Source organism: Dipodomys merriami, unplaced genomic scaffold (genome assembly GCF_024711535.1).
Source record: "Dipodomys merriami isolate MVZ:Mamm:240054 unplaced genomic scaffold, mDipMer1.0.p SCAF_415, whole genome shotgun sequence".
In the NCBI taxonomy this organism is placed as follows: Eukaryota; Metazoa; Chordata; class Mammalia; order Rodentia; family Heteromyidae; genus Dipodomys; species Dipodomys merriami.
Window position 1 is genome coordinate 796,715 of NW_027205771.1, and position 22,271 is coordinate 818,985.

The window sequence follows — 22,271 nt, forward strand, 5'->3', positions numbered from 1 at the left end:
TCTAAGCCCTGAGTTCAAGTAAACAAACAATAGCAAGCTTTTCTGTAAGCATTATAATCTATTTTTTTCTTGGCATGAGAGTTTCCATTGGAGTTGCATATGCTAGCCACTCTACCACTTGAGCCACACCTTTGCCCTTTTTGCTCTGGTTATTTTGGAGACAGGGTCTCCTTTTTTAACCAGACCAGCCTGAACCGCCATCCTCCTAATTTTAGACTCCAATGCAGCTGGAGTGGCAGGTGAGTACAGCCTCACCCAGCTACTTATTGAGATGGAGTCTCTGGAACATTTCTGCCCATGTTCCCTTGATCCTCCCAATCTCTGCCTCTCAAGTATCTAGGATTACAGGTGTGAAGCACCTGTCCCTACCTACATATTAGAATCTTGATTTTTTTCATAGGTACAGTAATTAATACTTTTTAAGTACTGTCTCTAAATTAATCATCAACACACAATCCAGATTAGATGGTCTAAATAGATATCCAAATAGATATTCTAAAATGTTGTTTTTGAAAATATAAAAATTTATCATCTAATTTACAAGAAACAAGGAGAAAAGGACATGCTGTATTCAATCAGCAAAATTCAGATGCAATCAACAAAATAAGGATATAATTAACAAAATCCAGAATGTGGGAAAATGTACAGGACAAATGATTCAATTTCTTCATCAAGAAAATTGTTAGAAACAAAACAAAGAAAGAGCCATAGATTGGAAGATATTTTAAGTCTCATATTAATAACAAAATTTAAAAAGGAAAAAAGGAAGAGAAATTTATAATACTTATGAACCCAAATGTAATGTGTGGTCTTGTTTCTATAAAGACCTGAACATGTCAACTATAACTTTTTGTCATATTATTACAGTAGTTTGTATCACTTTTCAATGTTTCCTTAGAAGTTAAAAATAAATTTCTAAAACATCAAATAGTAAGACCAACTTCACTACTTTCTGATAAAATTAAATTAAATATGTTAAATTCAGTCTATTATTTACCTCTGATACAAGAGGCTATATTTCTTCAAGCATTACTGTACATATTTCCATACTATGTTCAAAAAATATTAATAGCAACTCCAATGGTAGGTCTGAACTGCGGGAACTAAGCTGTTTCTCTTAAGAGTAGAAAGAAATGTAAGCATGTCAACTAACCCCTTCCAAAATTTATCTATCAGATCCTTTCCCAGCTTGCCCTAAGCCTCTCTAGTTATATAGTCCCAGTTTAAATTTGTGAACTGGTGCCATCTGGTCTATCTTCTGGCTTCTTACTAGTGTTTTATTTCAGCTTAGTATCTCTTTAGCAACTCCGTAATCAATTCTTAAATTAGCCTCATTCTTAATTGATAATATGCAAAAAAATGTTGATGGCAAAAGAAAATCTTACAAGATTCAATCTAAAAACAGACATGCATGCACACATAATATTATTTAAATGTTAAATAAATGGTACATGCATTAACAGCAGTTCAGATAAAAATACCAGGAAACTTTATCTCCTTGCAGGGAAAAGCAAACAGAATCTTAAGCAAATAGGGTAGGAAGTTGTAGTTGGGTGTGCTGGTGGTGCACACTTAAGAGAGGTAGGAGGACTGAGTTCAAATCCTGGTTGAAGTGAGGGCTTATTTAAAAAAAAAATAAAAAATAAAAAAAGCTGAGCACTCACCAGTGGCTCTTGACTGTAATCCTAACTACTCAGGATACTGATGAGTTCTGCGGGTCACAGTTGAAAGCCTACAAACAGCCAGAAATGGAGCTGTGGCTTGAGTGGTAGAGTGCTAGTATTGACAGAAAAAAAAACTCAGGGACAGCACCCAGGCCCTGAGTTCAAGCCCCAGAACCTGCAACAAAAAATCCAATACACCCCAGTCTAGACTTTCTTTCACAGGCAGGCTTTGACCCTCAACCCTCAGATCTTACTATAAGAATCTCACAGATTTTCTTGCCTGGGCTGGCTTTCAGATCTTAGCCTCCAGAGAAGGTAGGATTATAGGTATGTGCCACAGGCACCTGGATATAAACATTCTTAAAATGCCAAAACTAGTAGAGATTATCAGATTAGTGGTTGCCAAAACTCAAGAGGTAGGAGAGTAGAGTGGGAGGTTATGGCTATTATAGCACATTGCCAGGAACCTTGATGATGATGACATTAAGCTACATCTTGATTACAATGGAACTGAAAGATGATAAATACATAAACCTAAAGTTGATAAAATTCCATAGAAATGCATGAGCCCTGGTTTCAGTTTTAAAAAAGAATACAAATGGGCTGGGAATGTGGCTTAGTGATAGAGTGCTTGCTTAGCATGTATGAAGCCCTGGGTTCAATTCCTTAGTACCACAAACACAGAAAAAGCCACAAGTGGCCCTGTGGCTTAAGTGGTAGAGTGCTAGCCTTGTGCAAAAGAAGTTTAGAGCAGATCCCAGGTCCTGAGTTCAAGCTCCAGGATTGGCAATAAATAAATAAAAATTTAAAAATATTTCTGGATATACAACCAATATAAATACAACATGCTAAGATTCAAACATGTAAAACTTTTCTGTAACTTGTAAGTCAGAATGGTGGTTACACTTGGGGTAATGATGGCTAGGCAAAAGGCCACATGACACTCCTGGAAGTGTCATAAAGGTGTGTATATGATCCATACCTCAGAAAGTTTGCAAACTGATCGCTTATATATTTTCTATATGTACATTATACTCAAAAGTTTACAAGATTGTAACTTGATGAGCACAGTGGTATAATCCCAGCACCAAGAAGGCTGAGAGAGAAAGATCAGCCTAAACTACATAGCTGAGACCTTATTTTTAAAAAAAGAAAAGAAACAGGCCTGATGCTGGTGGCTCAGGCCTGTAATCCTAGCTACTCAGGAGGCTGAAATCTGAGGATTCCAGTTCAAAGCCGTCCTGGCAGGAAAGTCTGTGAGATTCTTATCTCCAATTAACCAACAGAAAACTAGAAGTGGTACTGTGGCTCAAAGTGGAAAAGCATTAGTCTAGTCTTGAGCAAAAGAGCTCAAGGACAGGGCCCAAGCCCAGAATGCAAGCCCATGACTATCACCACCAATGACAACAACAAAACAGAGGTTATAACTCAAAACAAAGACTATTATTGAATTTTATTAGCATTGGTATAATGTAAGTAACTTAATTAGTGTAATGGTAGAAAGAGGTGATACAAAAGGAAGAAAAAAATTTAAACCCACAATCAAACGAGAATAAGACTGAAAGAGAATGTTTAATCTGTATTCATTTTAGGTCTTTGTTTCTGAATAACATGGTCATCATGACCTCTCTCAAGTTTAATTTCCTATTCTCAAATACTTATTTACTTTTGATTTTATTTTTGGTGTCAGTACTGGGGCTTAAACTCAGGGTCCAAGCACCCTGAGCTTTTTTTGCTCCAGGATAGGGCTGTTCCACTTGACCCCCAGCTGTGTTTTACTTTTTATTCCAGCAGGACTAAACTACTTTCAATGTTTCAGATATACTCTACTGAAAACTTTACTGCTCTACTTGTCTAGAATTTTTGCTATAGTTCAAGTCTGTCACCCAAACTTCATGTAGTAGAAAATTAATCCCTAGAGTCATATATTAGTGACATTTGATAAGTCAGACATTTGGAAGATGACTGAGTTATTGAAGAATGAATGCTTCATAGATGCATGGGTTCTCATAGGATTAGTTTTATTATGAAAACAAGTTCTTTGTGGCATGCTTGCTCTGTCTCACTCTCTGCTATATTATGATGAAGCAAAATGCCTTCTCTCATCAGATGCCAAAAAGATACCAGCACCCTGTCCTTGGACCTCCTCCAGTACTGTGAGCTATCTAAGCCACTATCTTTTGTAAATTACTAGGTGTCAAGGGTCTCTTATAACACAAAAGTGATGCAACATTGTCCTTTCTCCAAAGTAGCCTACTAGCTGTCTACTCAGGCAATTAAAAAAAAAAATCAGCCATTTGAGGCCAACCTGAGATAAAGAGTGAGTAAAATACTGACTGAAACAAAACTCTTGGGCTCAATCTCAGCATAAACAGATAAACAACATGGATCTCTAAATCCAGGTTTGTATCTTGATATCCTTTCCCCTAATCTCAAACAGGCTTTGAAGTCCTGTCTTATGACTGTGTAAATTTCTAAACAAGTCTATTCCCAGATTTCTGGATGCTATACTCTCATTCATCTACTTTCAAGAGTCCATGAAATAAACTGACACGCTGAATTGAAACCCCTTTGTAAAATTTTCTTTAGTTAAAAAAATTCCATGTAATATGTGCCTAGGTCTCCTTAATCCCACAAAATTGCCTAATTGGCATATTTCTGTGTGATTGATAGATATTTCCACCTCCCACATCAACTTTTCTTCCTTATTTTAAAGGAACATTAAGCCCATGCAAAGATGTTAAACATCATTATCCATCAGGAAAACACAAAATTAAAACAATGAAATATCAATAAGCATTTGATCAAGTAGCTAAAATTTAAAAGCCTCACAAGGTGTTATGCATGGTGTGTACACAAATCACCTCAGCACTCAAGAGACAAGAGGTAAGAGAACAGGATTCAAAGCATGAGTGAGGTACAGAGCTAGATCCTATCTCAAAAACAAAACAACAGCCCTGCACAGGTGGCTGATGCCTGTAATCCAAGCAACTCAGGAGGCTGAGATCTGAGGGTGGTGGTTCAAGGGCGGGTGGGGGTGGGGGGGTGAATGAGATGCTTATCTCCAATTAATTAACCACCAGAAAACAGGAAGTGGCACTGTGGCTCAAGTGGTAGAACACTAGCCTTGAGCTGAATAGCTCAGCTAAGGCACCCAGGCCAAGAGTTCAAAAGACAATCAACCAAAAAAAAAAAAAAGAAAAGAAAAGAAAAAAGGAGGGGAATGAAGCTTAAGACCCTAGGCTTGATCCACCTTTCTTCCCTCCCCCCCTCCCCACTCCATCCCAACACTAAATAAAAATGATTTTTATTTTTTTTAATATTTTTTATTTAACGACCTTTTTTTTGTTTATGTGGTATTGAGGAATTGAACCCATGGACTTATGCATGGTAGGAAGTACTCTACCACAAAGCCACAATCACAGTCCAAGAAATACTTTTTAAAAGATTGAGAATCTCAAGGATTGAGGGACACATGGAATTCTCATATACTGCTGATAGGAACAAACAACTATAAGCATGTTACTACTGCCTTGATTAGTGCAAGCAGTTGTTTGTATACATTTGTCAGCACTACACACTTTAAAAGGCTGGTTTGGGGGCTTTTTTGGTTGTTGTTGTTTTTTGTTTGTTTTTCCAAGTCCTGGAACTTGAACTCAGGGCCTGGGCACTGTTCCTGAGCTTCATATGCTCAAGGCTAGCACTCTACCACTTCAGCAACAGCACCACTTCTGGCTTTTGTTCATGCGGTGCTGAGAAACTGAACCCGGGACTTCATGCATGGTAGGCAAGCACTCTACCACTAAACCACATTGGGCTTGGAATGTAATCCAGTGGTAGAGTACCTGCCTGATATGTGAGGTCCTAGGTTTGATTCCTAGTACCTGAATAAAAAGAAAGAAAAGCCTGGTGCCAATAGCTCATGCCTATAATCCTAGCCACTCAGGTGGCTGACATCTGAGGATTGCAGTTCAAAGCTAGCCCAGGCAGGAAAGTCTGTCAGACTCTCATCTCCAATTAACTACCAGAAAACTGGAAGTGGCCCTGTGGCTCAAGTTGTAGGTACTAGCCTTGAGCTGAAGAGTTCAGAGACAGCGCCCAGACCCAGAGATAAGACCCATGACCAACAAAACAAAACAAAACAAAATTTAATTGATTTTTCAAATAGTTACCAAGTAGATGTATATGTAACCAGATTAATTTTACCCTCACTAACCTATTGATAACAGTAATTAGCTATAATTATTTAACTATAAATTAAATCATACTACCTAGTTTCCATAATTTGTTAATTGAGAAAGTATTTGTTAAGAACTTACTACCTGTAGCTACAACAACACTCTAGTTAATGAAGAATATAAGATTGAATGCTACCCACAAAAAAGCTAACCTTCTTACTACAGAAATAAGACTATATATGATATGCTTAATCTATGAGAAAAGGAAACAAAACAATCAGTGATCATATATTTGAAGGAAACATATATCAATATAAATCAGACAAGACAAGTAATACCTAGAACTGTGTTCTCAAAGTTTACTCATTTTTATAATGCAGAAAAGAAAATATTCAAAGCAGGAATATAAACATAAGCAAAGGCTTAAGAAGTGAAATAAAATCTGTGTGCAGCAGATTTTACAAGCTATATTTAAAAAGGTTGTAAGACGATAAAATATTCACATTCACAGAAAATTCTGAGATGTTTCCTTGTATTTCCCACTTCTGAAAGCATAATGATAAAGTTAAACACACTCAAAACTTATTGTAAGAGCTTCAGTAGACTAGAGAAATAGAAAATGAAACTAAATAAACTGAATTGGGCAAAATTATAAGCACTTAGGTCATTTTGTTTCCCTGATAGTACAAAATAATTTTGTAGATTGAATAAGAAATTACATTATTGCCTACCTATCTCCACTACTCCAGACAGAAAACAATATTGTAAATGGCTATAATCAGTAATCAGCAATTTATCCATCAATGTCTCAGAAGGCTCTAAGAATAAGTTTGAGGACCAAGGTGGACTAGAAGTTTGGTTCTGTGGTAACTTGTTCTAATTATGGAGATAGGATGAGGAGGAAAACACAATTCAACATGGAAACTTTTAGAATACATAAGAGTATTTTAATAAGATGTTAATATAATAAATACAACATTCAAGTATATCCTTGTAACACATACAAAAAACAAACATTAGACATAAGCATTTATCGCCTGTCATCCTGTAAGAGGTGGAATAATAGTCAACAAATGATTTAATGCCTCTGACAAAAGCCTATCAAAAATTTCACTACTTTAGCATTACTTAGTTTAATATAACCATCCAGGACAATATATTAAAACCAAATAAATAAAGCAAATACTGGTACAAATAATGACTTGAAATTACTGAATAAAAACAGAACAAAATACGATATTGTTGGTTGTGGGGCTTGAACTCTGGGGCCTGGGCACTGTCCCTGAGTTCGTTAGCTCAAGGTAAGTGCTCCAGCACTTGAGCCACAGTGCCATTTCCAGTCTTCTGGTGGTTAGCTGGAGATAAGAGTCTCAAGAACTTTGCTGCCCAGGCTGGCTTTGAACCACAATCCTCAGATCTCAGCCTCCTAGGTAGCTAGGATTACAGGTATGAGCCACCCGGCACCCTGCCCAAATTATCTTTTTAATACTGAAAAATAGCTTCAACAAAATAATAGCTGATCTAGTTGGGTGCTGGTGGCCCACGCCTGAGGTCCTAGCTACTCAGGTGAATGAGATCTGAGGATCCCAGTTCAAAGCCAGGCCAGGCAGAAAAGTGCCTGTGAGACTCCTATCTCCAATTAAGTACTCAAAAAAGGAACAAAACTGGAAGTGGAGCTGTGGATCAAAGTGATAGAGCACTAGCATTCAGCAAAGAGCTCAAGGACAGCACACATGCCCTGAGTTCAAGCCTCAATACCAACAAAAAAAATTTTTTGAGAGGAGGTCAGTCATGGGGCTTGAACTCTGGGCCTGGGCACTGTCCCTCAGTTGTTTAGCTCAAGGCTAGCGCTCTACCACTTGTGCCACAGCGCCACTTCGTTTTTCTGGTGGTATATTGGAGATAATTTTGTAACTTGAATAAGAAATTACATTATTGTCTACCTATCTCCACTACTCCAGACAGAAAGCTTCCTGAGTAGCTAGGATTACAGGTGTGATTCACTGATGCCTGGCTCCAAAAATAAATAAATAAAAATTTTTAAAAAATTTAATTCTAGAGCATCATTATTCCACAATACTGTGAATTTCCGGAAATTAAGTAATCACTTAATCACGATCAAAAAAAAAAAAAAAAAAAAGAACCTTGGGGAAGGGAGGGAGGGAGGGGATGGTAGGGGGAAAACAATGGAGGGGGTAACAATGTTCAAGAGGAAGTGTACTCATTACCTCACTCATGTAACTGTAACCCTCTGTATAGTATCTCTACAATAAAAAAAATTTAAAAAAAAAAAAAAAATAAAGCAGACCTTGACGCGAAAAAAAAAAAAAATAAAAAAATAAAAAAATAAAATAAATAAAAATAAAATAAAAAAAAAAAAACAGGAATGATGGCCTGTCCACGCAGAAAAAAAAAAAAAAAAAAAAATTTAATTCTAGGGCTGGGATGTAGCTCAGTGGCAAAGTGCTTGCCTAGCAAGTGCAACGTCCTGGGTTCGATCCCCAGTACCAAAAAAGAAAAGACAAAAAAAAAATTTAATTCTAAAGAAAACAATTACAAACCAATTGTCTAATAAAAGACTCATATCTAGAATGTATAAAGAATTCCTCTTGATGCCAGTGGCTCACACCTGTAATTCTAGCTACTCAGAAGGCTAAGATTTCAGGATCATGGTTCAAAGCCAGCCCTGGCAGGAAAGTCCCTGAGACTCTTATCCCCAGTTACCTACCAGAGAACCAGATGTGTAGCTGTGGCTCAAAGTGGTATAATGCTAGTCTTGAGCAAAAGAGCTCAGTGGCAATACCTAGGCCCTGAGTTAAAGTTCCATAACCAACAACAACAATAAAAAAAAAAGAATTCCTATAACTCAGTTATAAAAAGACAATCCAATTTAAAAATGGCAAAAGAGGACTGACTGGAGATTTAACTCTGGGGTAGAGCATTTATTTGGCATACATAAGGCTCAGGGTTTGGTCCCCAGCACCAAAATAAATAAAAGAATAGATATCTCCCAAAGTGAAGCTATATATGGTTACCACGCCCATGAGAAGATTCTTGGCATCATTAGCTATCAAGGAAATGAGAATAAAGCTACAATACTGCAACTCATAAGATGGCTACAATAAATAAGGTATATGTAAGAACAAATGTTGGCCAGGTGTTGGTGGCTCATGCTTGCAATCCTAGCTAATCAGGAGGCTGAGATCGAAGTATCAAGGTTCAAAGCCAGCTCAGGCAGGAAGGTCTATGATACTTTTATCTCCAATTAACCACCAAAACACCAGAAGTGGCACTGGGGCTCCAGTGGTAGAGGACTAGCCTTGAGCAAAACAAACTCAGAGACAGTGCACAGACACTTAGCTCAAGCCACAGGAGAAGGAAAAAAGGGGGGGGGGGCAAGAATGGTGAAACTGGAAGGAACTCTTCACTTATAGTAAAATGGTGGAATAAACTGGAAGGTTAAAAAAGAATTAGTATGACCTAGTAATCCTAGTCCTAGGTATAAACTCAAGAGAAATGAAAGCTGGGCACCAGTGGCTCATGCTTATAAAATCCTAGCTACTCAGGAGGCTGAGATCTGAGGATTGCCATCCAAAGCCAGCCAAGGCAGGCAAAGTCCGTGAGACTCTTATCTCCAATAAACCACCAGAAAACCAGATGTGGTGCTGTGGCTCAAGTGGTAGAGCGCTCGCCTTTAGCTGAAGAGCTGAGGGACAGAGCCTGGGCCCAGAATTCAAGCCCCATGACCAATGAGAGAGAGAGAGAGAGAAATGAAAATCTGTTTACAAATATTACACATATCATTCATAACAACCACAAAGTAGAAAAGATATACATAAACCATATAATATACACATACATATATACACACATATCCATACATACATACATATCCATACATTTCCATACAATAGAATTATATCTGACAATCAAAAATGAAATGCCATTACATGTTACAACATAAATGAGCCCTGAAAACATTATGCTAAGTGAAAGAAACCCATCATAAAAGACTACATACTGTAGGATTCTATTTATTTATACAGAATCAGCAAACTAATCAAGAAAAAGTAGACTGTTGATTGTCTAGAGTTTTGTGGTGACAGGAGAAAAAGAGTGACTGTTAATAGGAATAGGATTTCTTTGGGAGTAATGACAATGTCAAAATTGATACTGATGATAGCTGCACAACAGTGAAAATATGGAAAACAATTGAATTTTGTAAGGTGGTAAAGTGTACAGTGTGTGAATTACATCTACACACTGTTATTATAAAGAATAACGAATCTAGGGGCTGGGAAGGTGGCTCAGTGGTAGAGCACTTGCCTTGCATGCATGAGGCCCTGGGTTCAATTCCTCAGCACTACATAAGCAAAAAGAAAAAAGCCAGAAGTGGCGCTGTGGCTCAAGTGGTAGAGTGCTAACCTTGAGCTGAAGAGCTGAGGGACAGTGCCCAGGCCCAGAGTTCAGGCCCCACGACCTGACCCCCCCAAAAAAATTATTAAAGAATAATGAATCTAATGCAAGTGAAACAATTTTGTTCTGTTTCTCTGAGGATTACACAATTGAAATGAGTTTACTCAATTATTATTATAAAATATTGTTATGGGAAATTAAAAAAATGGTGTCATTTTATTCTTTTAATACATTCTTTACTCATGTAAATACCAAGTAATTATTTGATGTCGGTATAATTTGTGGAGGGGAAGGGGAAAAAGAAGTTTAAATAAGGATACAGGTGGACCCGTTGCAACAATGAGAAGTACAAGTTGTCATGTCGAAAACAAACTTTACAACTTTGGTGGGGGGGGGGGGGGATGGGGTGAGGGGGCGGGGGAAGGCTGGGAAGGGATGGGAAGGGGAAACAAAGGAGGAGGCTACAATGCTTGATAAGAAATGTACTCATTATCTTGCCCATCTAATTGTAAACCCTCTGTACAGTATTTTCACAATAAAAAACAAATAAAAATTAAAAAAATAAATAAATACCAAGTAATTTCCTTGTTAATGAAAAACCCATGACTTTTGTACTTAATCTTGAGATCCAACCAAAACTTATAACTTTAAGTTACCTAATTATATGGTAAAAATAAAACTGTATAAAACACCAAGATTAATTTCTTGGTGCTTGGTCCTAAGATCATAACATATTTCTTTTTCTTTTTTGTCAGTTGTGGGGCTTGAACGCAGGGCCTGGGCACTGTCCCTGAGCTCTTTTGCTCAAAGCTAGCACTCCACCACTTTGAGCTACAACTTCAATTCCACTTTTCTGGTGGTTAATTGGAGATAAGAGTCTCATGGACTTTCTAGCCTGGGATGGCTTTACTCAATCCTGAGATCTCACTCTTCTGAGCAGTATTACACATGTGAGCCACTGAATCATGACATTTTTTCTTTCTAAGTTTGCTAAATAGAACCAGAAAGCATTGTTTATAGTATATTCCTGTTATATATCAATCCTGAAAGCCCTAGCATATATGTTAACATGTAATATATTCATTTATGTTTCAGTTCATTTTTCTTTTCATAATAACTAGATAACCATAATCTCAGATGCAGATAAATAGACTATAGAAGGGACCCTGCCTATTATTTTTTTTTGGTGTGTGTGTGGGAGGGGGGGAAAGATTGCTGGGATTTGAACTGAAGGTCCTGAATTGACTAGGAAAGTGCTCTACCATTAAGCCACATTTCCAACCCTATTTTTGCTTTAGCATTTTTTTGAGATAGGGTCTGAACTTTTTACCAGGCTGGCCTCAGATGGTGATCTGTCCATATATGTTGCCCTCGTAGCAAAATGCTGGACAAGTGGCCTAGCTCAAATGATAGAGCACTAGCTGTGAGCAAGAAAGCCAAGAGAAAACCCTGAGTTCAAGCACTAGTACCAACACACACACACACACACACACACACACACACACACACACACACACACACACACACACACACACACACACGCATACACACACACAGCAAAGGATGGAGATAGAAATTGGAGAGACACTGATGACAAATCTTGCTGGACATATTCGCAGATATTTGAACAGCACAGTTGTTGTAAAGTAATACATTTTTAAAACCAAAAGAAATATACAACACACAAACTGTTAAATTCCTGCATGTGCATTATGAAGCTCATTTGATGCAGAGGTACACAGTCATGTTATCAGTTGTGTTTAAATCATTGTGTCATCTGAGTATTTCCTTGACCTTAGTTTTATGAAAAATGCCTCAAAACAAGCAAAATAAATGTGCTTTTCTTAAAAAAAAATTGAAGGGAAATTTTAGATTTGCTGCAAGGCAGCACATCTTTAGCACAACTTGGGTGGTGTTATAGGAAATGCAGACATATACCATCACACCCAGCTTCAATAGTTATCTTTTGGTTATCTTTTTCTTTTTCACTTTGTCTTTTGCGAGAGAATCTCACTGTATTAACTCAGGCTATGTCATACAGACCAGTGACCTGAGATCTTTGCTTCCTGATTACTGAGATAACAGGTGTGTGCCATCATGCAGTAACTTATTTTCCATGCTTGTTTTCTATAAATCCATTGATTGTAACAATTACCTACTATATTTAACAGAAGAAAAATTATTACCATAAAGTATGATTTTTGTTGTTGTTGATGGTAGTTATAGGGCTTGAACTCAGGGCCTGGGTGCTGTCCTCGAGCCTCTTTTGTGCTCAAGGCTGGAACTTTACTACTTGAGCCACAGCACCACTTCTGGCTTTTTCTGAGGAGTTTATAACAGATAAGAGTCTGGCAGGCTGGCTTTGAACCATGATCCTCAGATCTCAGCCTCCTGAGTAGCAAGGATTATAGGAGTGAGCCACCGGCACCCAGCTTAAAGTACAACTTTTACATGGGCTTCATAAACCTGTCTTAAAGGTTTCTTTTTAATTTACAAGTAATTAGTATCTTTACATTCAATAAATCAAAATTTAAGTTATTTTAAAAAGTAAGAGTTAGGCATCTATGGCTATGTACAGAATCCTAGCTACTCAAGAGGCTGAGACCTAAGTGTCAAGGTTCAAAGTCAGTCCAGGTAGACAAATCTGAGATACTTACCTACAATTACCTAGCACAAAAGCCAAAAGGAGGTGTATGTCAAATAGTAGAACACCAGCTTTGAGTGGAAAAGCTAAGCAAGATCATGAGAGCCTGAGTTCAAGCCCCAGTACTGAGGGGGTTGGGGGAAAGAGAAGTGTCACACAGTACCCCATATACGTTATTTCCACTTTATAACTAAAACAAACACAAAAGATTTGGTGATACAGAACAGCAGAAAATATTTGTCTGTCATAAAGGGTGTAGCTTAGGATGTTTTATTCTCCCAAAATTTCTTTGCTCTAAAAATTAGATGAAGAAAGCTAACATTTTCTGTGTATGCAATTTAATTTTATTTATTTATTATTGTCGGTCATGGGGCCTGAACTCTGGGCCTGGGTGCTGTCCCTCAGCTCTTCAACTCAAGGCTAGAGCTCTACCACTTGAGCCACAGAGCCACTTCCTGCTTTTTCTGCTTATGTGGTGCTGAGGAATTGAACCCAGGGCCTCATGCATGCAAAGCAAACACTCTACTACTGAACCACTTTCCTAGCCCCTGCGAATGTTGTTTTATACATACTAACAATTAGAAATATCTACAATAGCTTCCTCCCCTACCATACGCCCTTCAAGATGCTTCTCTCAGCAACCAGGTTCTTTTCTTCTCTTATTTTTAAAAGTGGCAAAATTCTAGAGTCAAATATAGAAGTGATCTCAGCAATAATCACTATTTTTAACAATTGAGCCAGACATCAGGATAATCTAAGATGTTTGAAATTATATCTATAATCACCCCACTTGTGAAAAAAGATAAGGCAATGTTTCAAAATACTCTTTAAACATCTGATGGCTCACTGTAGTTTTCTAAAACTGAGTGATTTTTCATCCAGTAGATTAAAGAAAAGCATCTATTTAGATAAAAAGCATATGCCATTCTATTATTATTATTTTTGGGGGGAGGGGTTCCGGTCGTGGGGCCTGAACTCTGGGCCTGGGCGCTGTCCCTCAGCTCTTCAGCTCAAGGCTAGCGCTCTAACACTTAAGCCACAGCGCCACTTCTGGCTTTTTTTTCTTTTTGTTTATGTGGTGCTGAGGAATCGAACTCAGAGCCTTATGCATGCAAGGCAAGCACTCTACCACTGAGTCACCTTCCCAGCCCCTCTATTATTTTTTTAATCTTTCAATTTCTATATGTAATAATGCTATTTCAAGTAAGAGAGCTAAAGAAACTTAACCAAAATAAGAACAACAACAATAAACACCGAGTTTTCATTCTGTTGATTCTAAGAAAGCAACATAATAATCTAAGAACATAATGTAACATTTCAGGTGTAGAATATTCATAATAACCATCAGAACGTGCCAGAAATTACATAGGTAAAATTTTTAATTCCTCTACTTGAATTTGCCATAAATTTCACTATTAAATCATCTGAACTTCATATATTTAGGATATATGATATCAGTACCTATTTAGGATATATGATCTCATGACAATAATCACCATTATAATCCTAACATCCAATCTCTCTCTTTACTGCCACAATCAATGAAATCCAGTATCATTTTTAATGCTAAGAAATAATAGGAGGGCTGGGAAGTTGGCTCAGTGGTAGAGTGCTTGCTTCCCATGCATGAGGCCCTGGGTTTAATTCCTCAGCACCATATAAGCAGAAAAAGCCGGAAGTGGTGCTATGGCTCAAGTGGTAGATCACTAGCCTTGAGCTGAAGAGCTGAGGGACAGTGCCCAGGCCCAGAGTTCAGGCCCCACTACCGGACACCCCCCCCCCAAAAAAGAAAAGAAATAATAGGAAAGTTGGTTATCAGACTTTGTTTCAAAGGTCAAGAAGATATTTCAAACAGGCTACTCCAGAAATTTAGGGCATGTTTACTTTTTTTTAAGGACAAAGAAAATAAAGTTATAAAAGGTTTCTTATGATGGGTCTGAAAACAATTTTTCTTATGAGTTATATAGCTACATACTAGCAAGACACTATATTATCCTTCATTCCAATCTTAGGACAGTTCTTTTACTTCTTTAAGCCAAGAAAACACATTAAAAACATGATGTAAAAATAATGACAGGAAAACAAAATTAAAAATTACAGTTCATAAGGTTTATGCTTTGCAATGTCAATTCACAAAAAAGTGATTAATCAAACTATTCAGACATCTACATAGAAAGTTGGATAAATAACTTTCAAGTTCAACTAGTGGAGATTTTTTTCCTATGGTCCTTCTGATTAACATGCTTGATCTTCCAGTAGAGGGAGCAAAATCCCATACTTAAAGTCACAAGGGATGGGTTTAAGTGCCTTTTAAGTACACCTAAGTACACCTTTAATACATCTACCTAGACATTTCAAAAAAAAAAGTATGTTTAAACTAGTACCTGAAATAGAATTGAAATAAACCTAATGGGAAAATCATAGACTTTATTTTTTTGAAATATCTTAAGCTTTCAAATAAAAAACTGGTCCTTAAATACTTCAAGAATCATGGTTCAGCCGCGCGCTGGTGGCTCATGCCTGTAATCCTAGCTACTCAGGAGGCTGAGATCTGAGGATCGAGGTTCAAAGCCAGCCCGGGCAGGAGAGACTGTGAGACTCCTATCTCCAATAAACCACCAGAAAACCGGAAGTGGCGCTGTAGCTCAAGTGGTAGAGCGCTCACCTTGAGCTGAAGAGCTGAGGGACAGCGCCCAAGCCCAGAGTTCAAGCCCCACGACCGACAAAAAAAAAAAAAAAAAAGAATCATGGTTCAAGAACACTGTCTACTTATTCTCACATATAACTAAGGTATTAAAGCATTTATTAAACAATGTAACAAAATTCCAGAGAAATATAAAATATCACATAAGATTTTATTATAAAACTAATGACACATTTATAGATTGCTTTATAGATTTGCTTTACAATAACATACACAATAGATTGTAACTAAAACACATCCATGCAGTTCCATGCTGATTTATAGATTGGATTATTCTTTTTGCTAAAAAGAAAAAAAAGAAGAAAAGACAACTAATGACACAGCCTGGCACCAGTTGCTCATGCCTGTAATCCTACCAACTCAGGAGGCTAAGATCTGAGGATCACGGTTCAAAGCCAGCCTGGGTAGGAAAAGACCATGCGACTCTTATCACCAATAAAACCACTAGAAAACCGAAGTGCCGCTGTGGCTCAAGCAGTAGAGTGCTCACCTTGAGCTGAAGAGTGTAGGGACAGTGCCCAAGCCCAGAGTTCAAGCCCCACGACCGACAAAAAACAAAACAAAACAAAAACAACTAATGACACAATACAGAAAACTAAAGCATAACTGTACTATATCTGTTTTTTTCCATTTATATGCTACTTTTTCTTTTAAAAGTATTATATAAATATTTACTAAGTACTTACCTATAAACTAGGTATAATCCTAAGCACTTTTATATGTTGTAACTGTTAATTCTTCCCAAATCCCTATTAGATTCTACACCTATTTCATATTTTAGAAATAAAGAATAAGAAACACATAGAAATTGTGTGATTAGCTCAATGTCATGCAGCTAGTATGAGGAGCCAAAGTCGTACCTACATGGTCTAATACCAGAATCTGAACTGTTATCCTAATTTTAAATTGTGATTTTTCCCCATATCATTAGCCAAAATTTTCTCAGTGTTAACCTTCAGTTTTTTCAATATTTAAAATAATCCATCAAACACAGAAATAATAAACTATGCTGTTTCTAGCTGGCCCTTATATACATAGGAAGATAAATATCTTTGAGTATATATATTTGCTATGTTTAGGATTCCATTAAGTTGCTTTTAAAAATATTTTTACAGGGGCTGGGAAGGTGGCTCAGTGGTAGAGCACTTGCCTTGCATGCCTGAGGCCCTGGGTTCGATTCCTCAGCACCACATAAGCAAAAAAGAAAAAAGCCGGAAGTGGCGCTGTGGCTCAAGTGGTAAAGTGCTAGCCTTGAGCTGAAGAGCTGAAGGACAGCGCCCAGGCCCAGAGTTCAGGCCCCACGACCAGACACCCCCCCCCCAAAAAAAATTTTACAAATTATAAGAAACCCATGAAACTACCAATTTTACCAAAACTTTGACAGCACTGGCATTAAAATTAAAATTTTTTATTAAAGTTGTATATTGTATGAGTTTTGTTGAGGCTTTTTTCTTCTTTTGAATTTCATCCTATGTGCTTTAGCTAGTTATCAAATGAGATTGTATGCTAGTTAATTTATATGCGCCTTTATGGGGATATTAATACTATGTCCATTATATTTATAAAAATTTTCACCTATTTCCCAATTATTAAGGTTTTATTTATTTTTTTGTCCATTGTGGGGCTTGAACGCTGAGCCTGGGCACTATCCCTCAGCTCTTCAACACAAGGCTAGCACTTCACTACTTGAGCCACAGTGCCTCTTCCAGTTTACTGGTGGTTAATTGGAGATAGAACTTTCCTGCCGGGGCTGGTTTTGAACCATGATCCTCAGATCTCAGGCTCCTGAGTAGCTAGGACTACAGGTGTGAACCACTGGCAAACCACTTTAAGGTTTTATTTTTTATAAAACCTGTTAAAAGTAAATACAGTTGGGCACTGGTGGGCTCACACCTGTAATCCCAGCTTCTCTTGAGGCTGAGATGTGAGGATCAGGGCTTGAAGCCAACCCAGCCAGGAAAGTCTATGCGACTCTTTTCTCCAATAAACTATTCAGAAAAAGCCAGAACTGACACTGTGGCTCAAGTGGTAGAACACTAGCCTTGAGCAAAAGAAGTTCAGGGACAGTGTCCAGGCTCAGAGTTCAAGCCCCAGGACCAGCAAAAGCAATAAAATAAGTCTTAAAAACTTGTAATTTTCTAAACATAAAAGTTAATTTACTGCATTGAATACATCAATAAATCACTTTCATCAACTTAAAAAAAAATAATATTGGAGAGCAAATCTAGGGCCTTCCACATGCTATAGGCAAACATTGAGCTATACATCCACAGCCCCTCAACATTTTTAAAGCAAGATACAATACATATACTAATACAACGCTGAGACTAGGAAATCTTAACCAGGTTTTATATAAAATTAACTCAATGAGTAAAAGCACATTTTAGCCCAAATTGATAAATTTAAAAAAAAAAAAAAGACTACATACCTGTCGCTGTAAACACAGGCGATTTCTGTCATGTAAATGCTGATGATTAGGAAATGATGAATGCCAACTCCGAGCCTGATATTGCAACTGAGTATGAGCCATATCAGAAGGTCGTGCTATAAGATGGGAAGTAAAGTGTCGATCAAGGTCATGATCCAAAACATGATTTGAATTATCTTGTCCAAATGTTGTCTCATCAAATTGGGGAAGAAGACCCTCCTGAAGAAGTTCCTCTGGGTCAAGTCCTGTAAATGGCTCAGTATGAGATCCCATTTGATGAAGTAAATTCTCTTCTAAAGTTGAAAAACCATTGGTTTCTACATGATCACTGAAATGGCTCATTTGAGCTCCTGAGTCAACAGGATCTTGGAAGTTCATGTGCACAGGAGATAATTTTGAACTGCTATAATTACCCTGAGGATGTGATGAATGCAACATTTGGAAATTATTTGAATTCAGTGATGCACTGGGGTTTAGGATATGCTGAGTGGATTCTTGCTTGATTCTCCTATGAGGCGAAAAGGAATTACTTCCAGTAAAATCAGATAAAGTCTGATTTGCATGATTAGGTGCAAGAACTGCAGAGGATTGAAGGAGACTGTTGGGTGATACATGATTACTGGGAAAGGAATAATGTGAAGAAAACTGCTGTGAATTGCTGACAGAACAAGAAGTCATATTTGGAGATGATCCATTAAAATTTCCGTCTTGATGACTGTTACACTTAAGGAAGTGTACTGAAGGGTTTGATGTTTGAGAAAAATGAATTGAATGAGATGGTTGTGAAGCAGATGCATTAGTAATATGAGATGGGTGATTAACATTGACTCTATGTGGACCAGAAACATTAACATCTATAAAATTTTTAGATTGGCTAAGAGAGTTTTGCCCTGGATTAAGATTATTTCTGTTCTGTTGTGAGCGTAATGAAGTACACTGTGTTTGTTGTTCATTGGCCTGAAATAAGGCAAAGTCAGGGTGTGCCACAAAGCTTTTATTTTGATGCATAGAGTGTGAATGTCCTTGTTGGTGAAAAGGAGATCCATTTTGATTAGAAATGCTAGGAGCTGTCTGATGGCCCCACATTGGACTGCCATCTGCTACATCTGGAAACAAACCATTGGGTTGGTTTGGGGGGTGGATAGGAGAACAATTAAATTGAGAATGTGGAGATAACATATGTTCAGCTGGGCTTCCAAAAGATTGATTAACTTGGTGAAATTTCATTGAGTCAAACTGATTTAACTGTTCAAAATCAGTCATCTTCTGATGTGTTGGAGTACTTTGAACATGGTTCAATGAGTCTATGTGCAAAGGTTCAAATTCTGCACCCAAGTTCAATTCATCAACTAGTGAGACAGGTCCTGGTTGTACAAATGTATCATCTGACAATCCTTCTAAAGTCTCACCAAAAAGATTGGCATCATCAAAGAAGTCCATGATTGGATCTGTCATCTTCAAAATTAAGTAACAATTTGGGCTCTTAACTCCAAATGGAGTTTTTTTAGCTTGTCTGTAGTAGGTATTACTGGATCATTTCCAAAGGTCATCCGCTAACCCAAAACAGGCCAATGTTCATTATTGCTCTCCATAATGACATGTGGTGAAGTGTCAAAATCCTGGGGAAAAAAAGAAATGTAAACTTACTAATAAGTATTCATTAAACTTACATTTAAAAAACCTTAGGTACAGAATTTTTAATGAAATAATTAACTGCTAATAGCTCATTAATATTCTCTTCAAGGAAACAAAGGCTCCTGTAGTAGACAGAAATATACAGACTTAAAAGCAAAGGTGTAGGGGCTGGGAATGTGGCTCAGTGGTAAAGTGCTTGCCTAGCATGCATGAAGCCCTGGATTCAATTCCTCAGTACCACATAAACAGAAAAAGCCAGAAGTGGTGCAGTAGCTCAAGTGGTAGAGTATTAGCCTTGAGCCAAAGAAGCTCAGGGACAGTGCCCAGGCCCTCAAGCCCCAGGACTGGCAGGAAAAAAAAAAAAAGGCAATAATGTAGCCAGCAGCTGGTGGCTCAGCCCTGTAATCTTAGCTACTAGGAGGCTGATATCTGAGGATCACGGTTTGAAGCCAGCTGGGTCAAGAAAGTCAGTGAAACTCTTATCTCCAATAAACTACTCAGAGAGAGTCGGAAAAGGTGCTGTGGCTCAAGTGGTAGAGCACTAGCTTTGAGGCTCAGGGACAGTACCCATGCCCAGAGTTCAAGCCCTGAGATCAGACAAAAAAAAAAACAACAAAAATACCCCACATAATAATATAGATACTTCATTCCAAGTATATATAGTGAGAAAAGAATATAAAATAAGCCTAGGAATAATATGCCATATGCTATATGCCCATGGAATAGTCATCGTCCCCAGGATGATACTAGGATGATAAAAAATAACTGATCTAAGCCACACACCTTTGGCTCACATCTGTAATCCTATATACTCAGGAGGTTGAGATCTAAGGATGGTGGTTCAAAGCCAGTATGGGCAGCAAAGTTGATGAGACTCTTATTTCCAATAAACTGCTCGAAAAAAAGGTCCTAAGTGGATCTGTAGCTCAACTAGTAGAGTGCTATCCTCAAGCAAAAAAAAGCTCAAGGACAGTGCTCAGGCCGTGAGTTCAAGTCCCAGGACAGATACATATGTGTACACACACACACACACACACACACACACACATACACACACACCCCTCTGAAAGAGAATATGAACAATTAAATACTCCACGGATTATAATAAACTATATATGTACTTTGATAAAAGTAAGCAACAGAGGAAAAGTATATAATGGAAAGAAAAAGAAAACAGACACCAATGCCTCATTATAATAAGATACACATTGCAATAAGCCTTAGTTATGAAACTAAGTACTAAATGTGAACTGTGAGAAATGCCCATAAAACATCGAGTCAGTGTAAGTTATGTATTTTTGTTTGTAATATTTTGAAATAACTATGTAACCCAAACTGGCCTTCAGCTCTCAATTCCCCTACCTCAGCCTCTAGAGTGCCAGAATTATAGGCTTGTACCACAACATCTGGCATGAGTGTAATTTTAACTTATTACTTAATTAATCAAATGCTCCTGGACAACATCATCATATCCAAAACATCTACACATAAACTGTAAAAATTCCTTGCCCCCAGAATGAAGCTTTAAGTAGATGAGACTCTGAGTAGGGAAGGGAGTCTGCAATGAGAAAACATGTATTATATTAAAGAAAATATGGTAAATGTGCCTTAAGAGAGCTATAAACTCATTTATAAAGTGAATTATGAAGTAAGAGAGCATATTTTGCCGATTTTTTTATTTTGTAATTATTTTATTTATTATTATTTTTGCCAGTACTGGGGCTTGAATTAAGGGCCTGGGCACTGTCCCTGAGCTTCTTTTTCTCAAGACTAGCACTCTACCACACTGAGCCACAGCTCCACTTCTGGCCTTTTCTGCTTATTTGGTACTGAGGAATCAAACCCAGAGATTCATGCATGCCAGAAAAGCACTCTATCACTAAACCACATTCCCAGCCCCAGAAAATGATTCTTTGAATAGGTAACATTTGGAAGAATCCTTATAAAAGGTTTAGAAGAGTAGACAATGAGTTCAGAAATAAAATCTGGCAGGAGTTAAGTACTGTGTAGGAAACAGTACTTCTCCCACTGGAAAAGGTACACAAAGGGAAGAAAGTAGAAAGTAAATCAATGAAAATAAGTGCAGATACAGAAACTGGAATAATGATATAGAAGAGCTTATTAATGTTGCCCATTAAAATACTATATCTGGCTAGGTGCTGGTAGCTCACATCTCTAATCCTAGTGACTCAGGAGGCTGGGATCTGAGGACTGTGGTTCAAAGCCAGCCCAGGCAGGAAAGGGTATGAGACTCTTATCTACAATTAACCCCCAGAAAACCAGAAGTGGAGCTGTGGCTCAAAGTGGCAGAGCACTAGCCTTGAACGAAAGAGCTCAAGGGCAGCACCCAGGCTCTAAATTCAAAACCCATGATGGAGGGAAAAAAAAGTTCTAGGGATTAGGAAGGTAGTTTAAAGATAGAAGATTGGCCTGTTACACTGGGTTGGATCCCAGCATCAAACAGAAAGAAAAAAAAAAAAAGTTCTTTACCTTAAATCAATTTTCATCTTTGCCTTAAAAAGAAAGTATCCCCTTTGATAGTCAGGTGCCAGTGGCTCATGCCTAGAATCCTATAATCCTAGCTACTCGAGCCGCTGAGATC

General features: G+C 37.7%; 1 protein-coding gene across 6 annotated transcripts in view; it reads right to left on the reverse strand.

Annotated features, from left to right (window-relative positions):
* Nucleotides 1-22,271, reverse strand: part of LOC138807200 (chromodomain-helicase-DNA-binding protein 9) — a 174,250-nt gene that overhangs the window by 115,781 nt on the left and 36,198 nt on the right. For all 6 annotated transcript variants that reach the window (XM_069992774.1, XM_069992775.1, XM_069992778.1 and 3 more), the window contains exon 2: nt 18,035-19,653. In XM_069992774.1, the coding sequence (XP_069848875.1) occupies nt 18,035-19,489 (1,455 nt within the window). In that variant the 5' untranslated portion in view covers nt 19,490-19,653. The remainder of the gene's footprint in view (nt 1-18,034; nt 19,654-22,271) is intronic.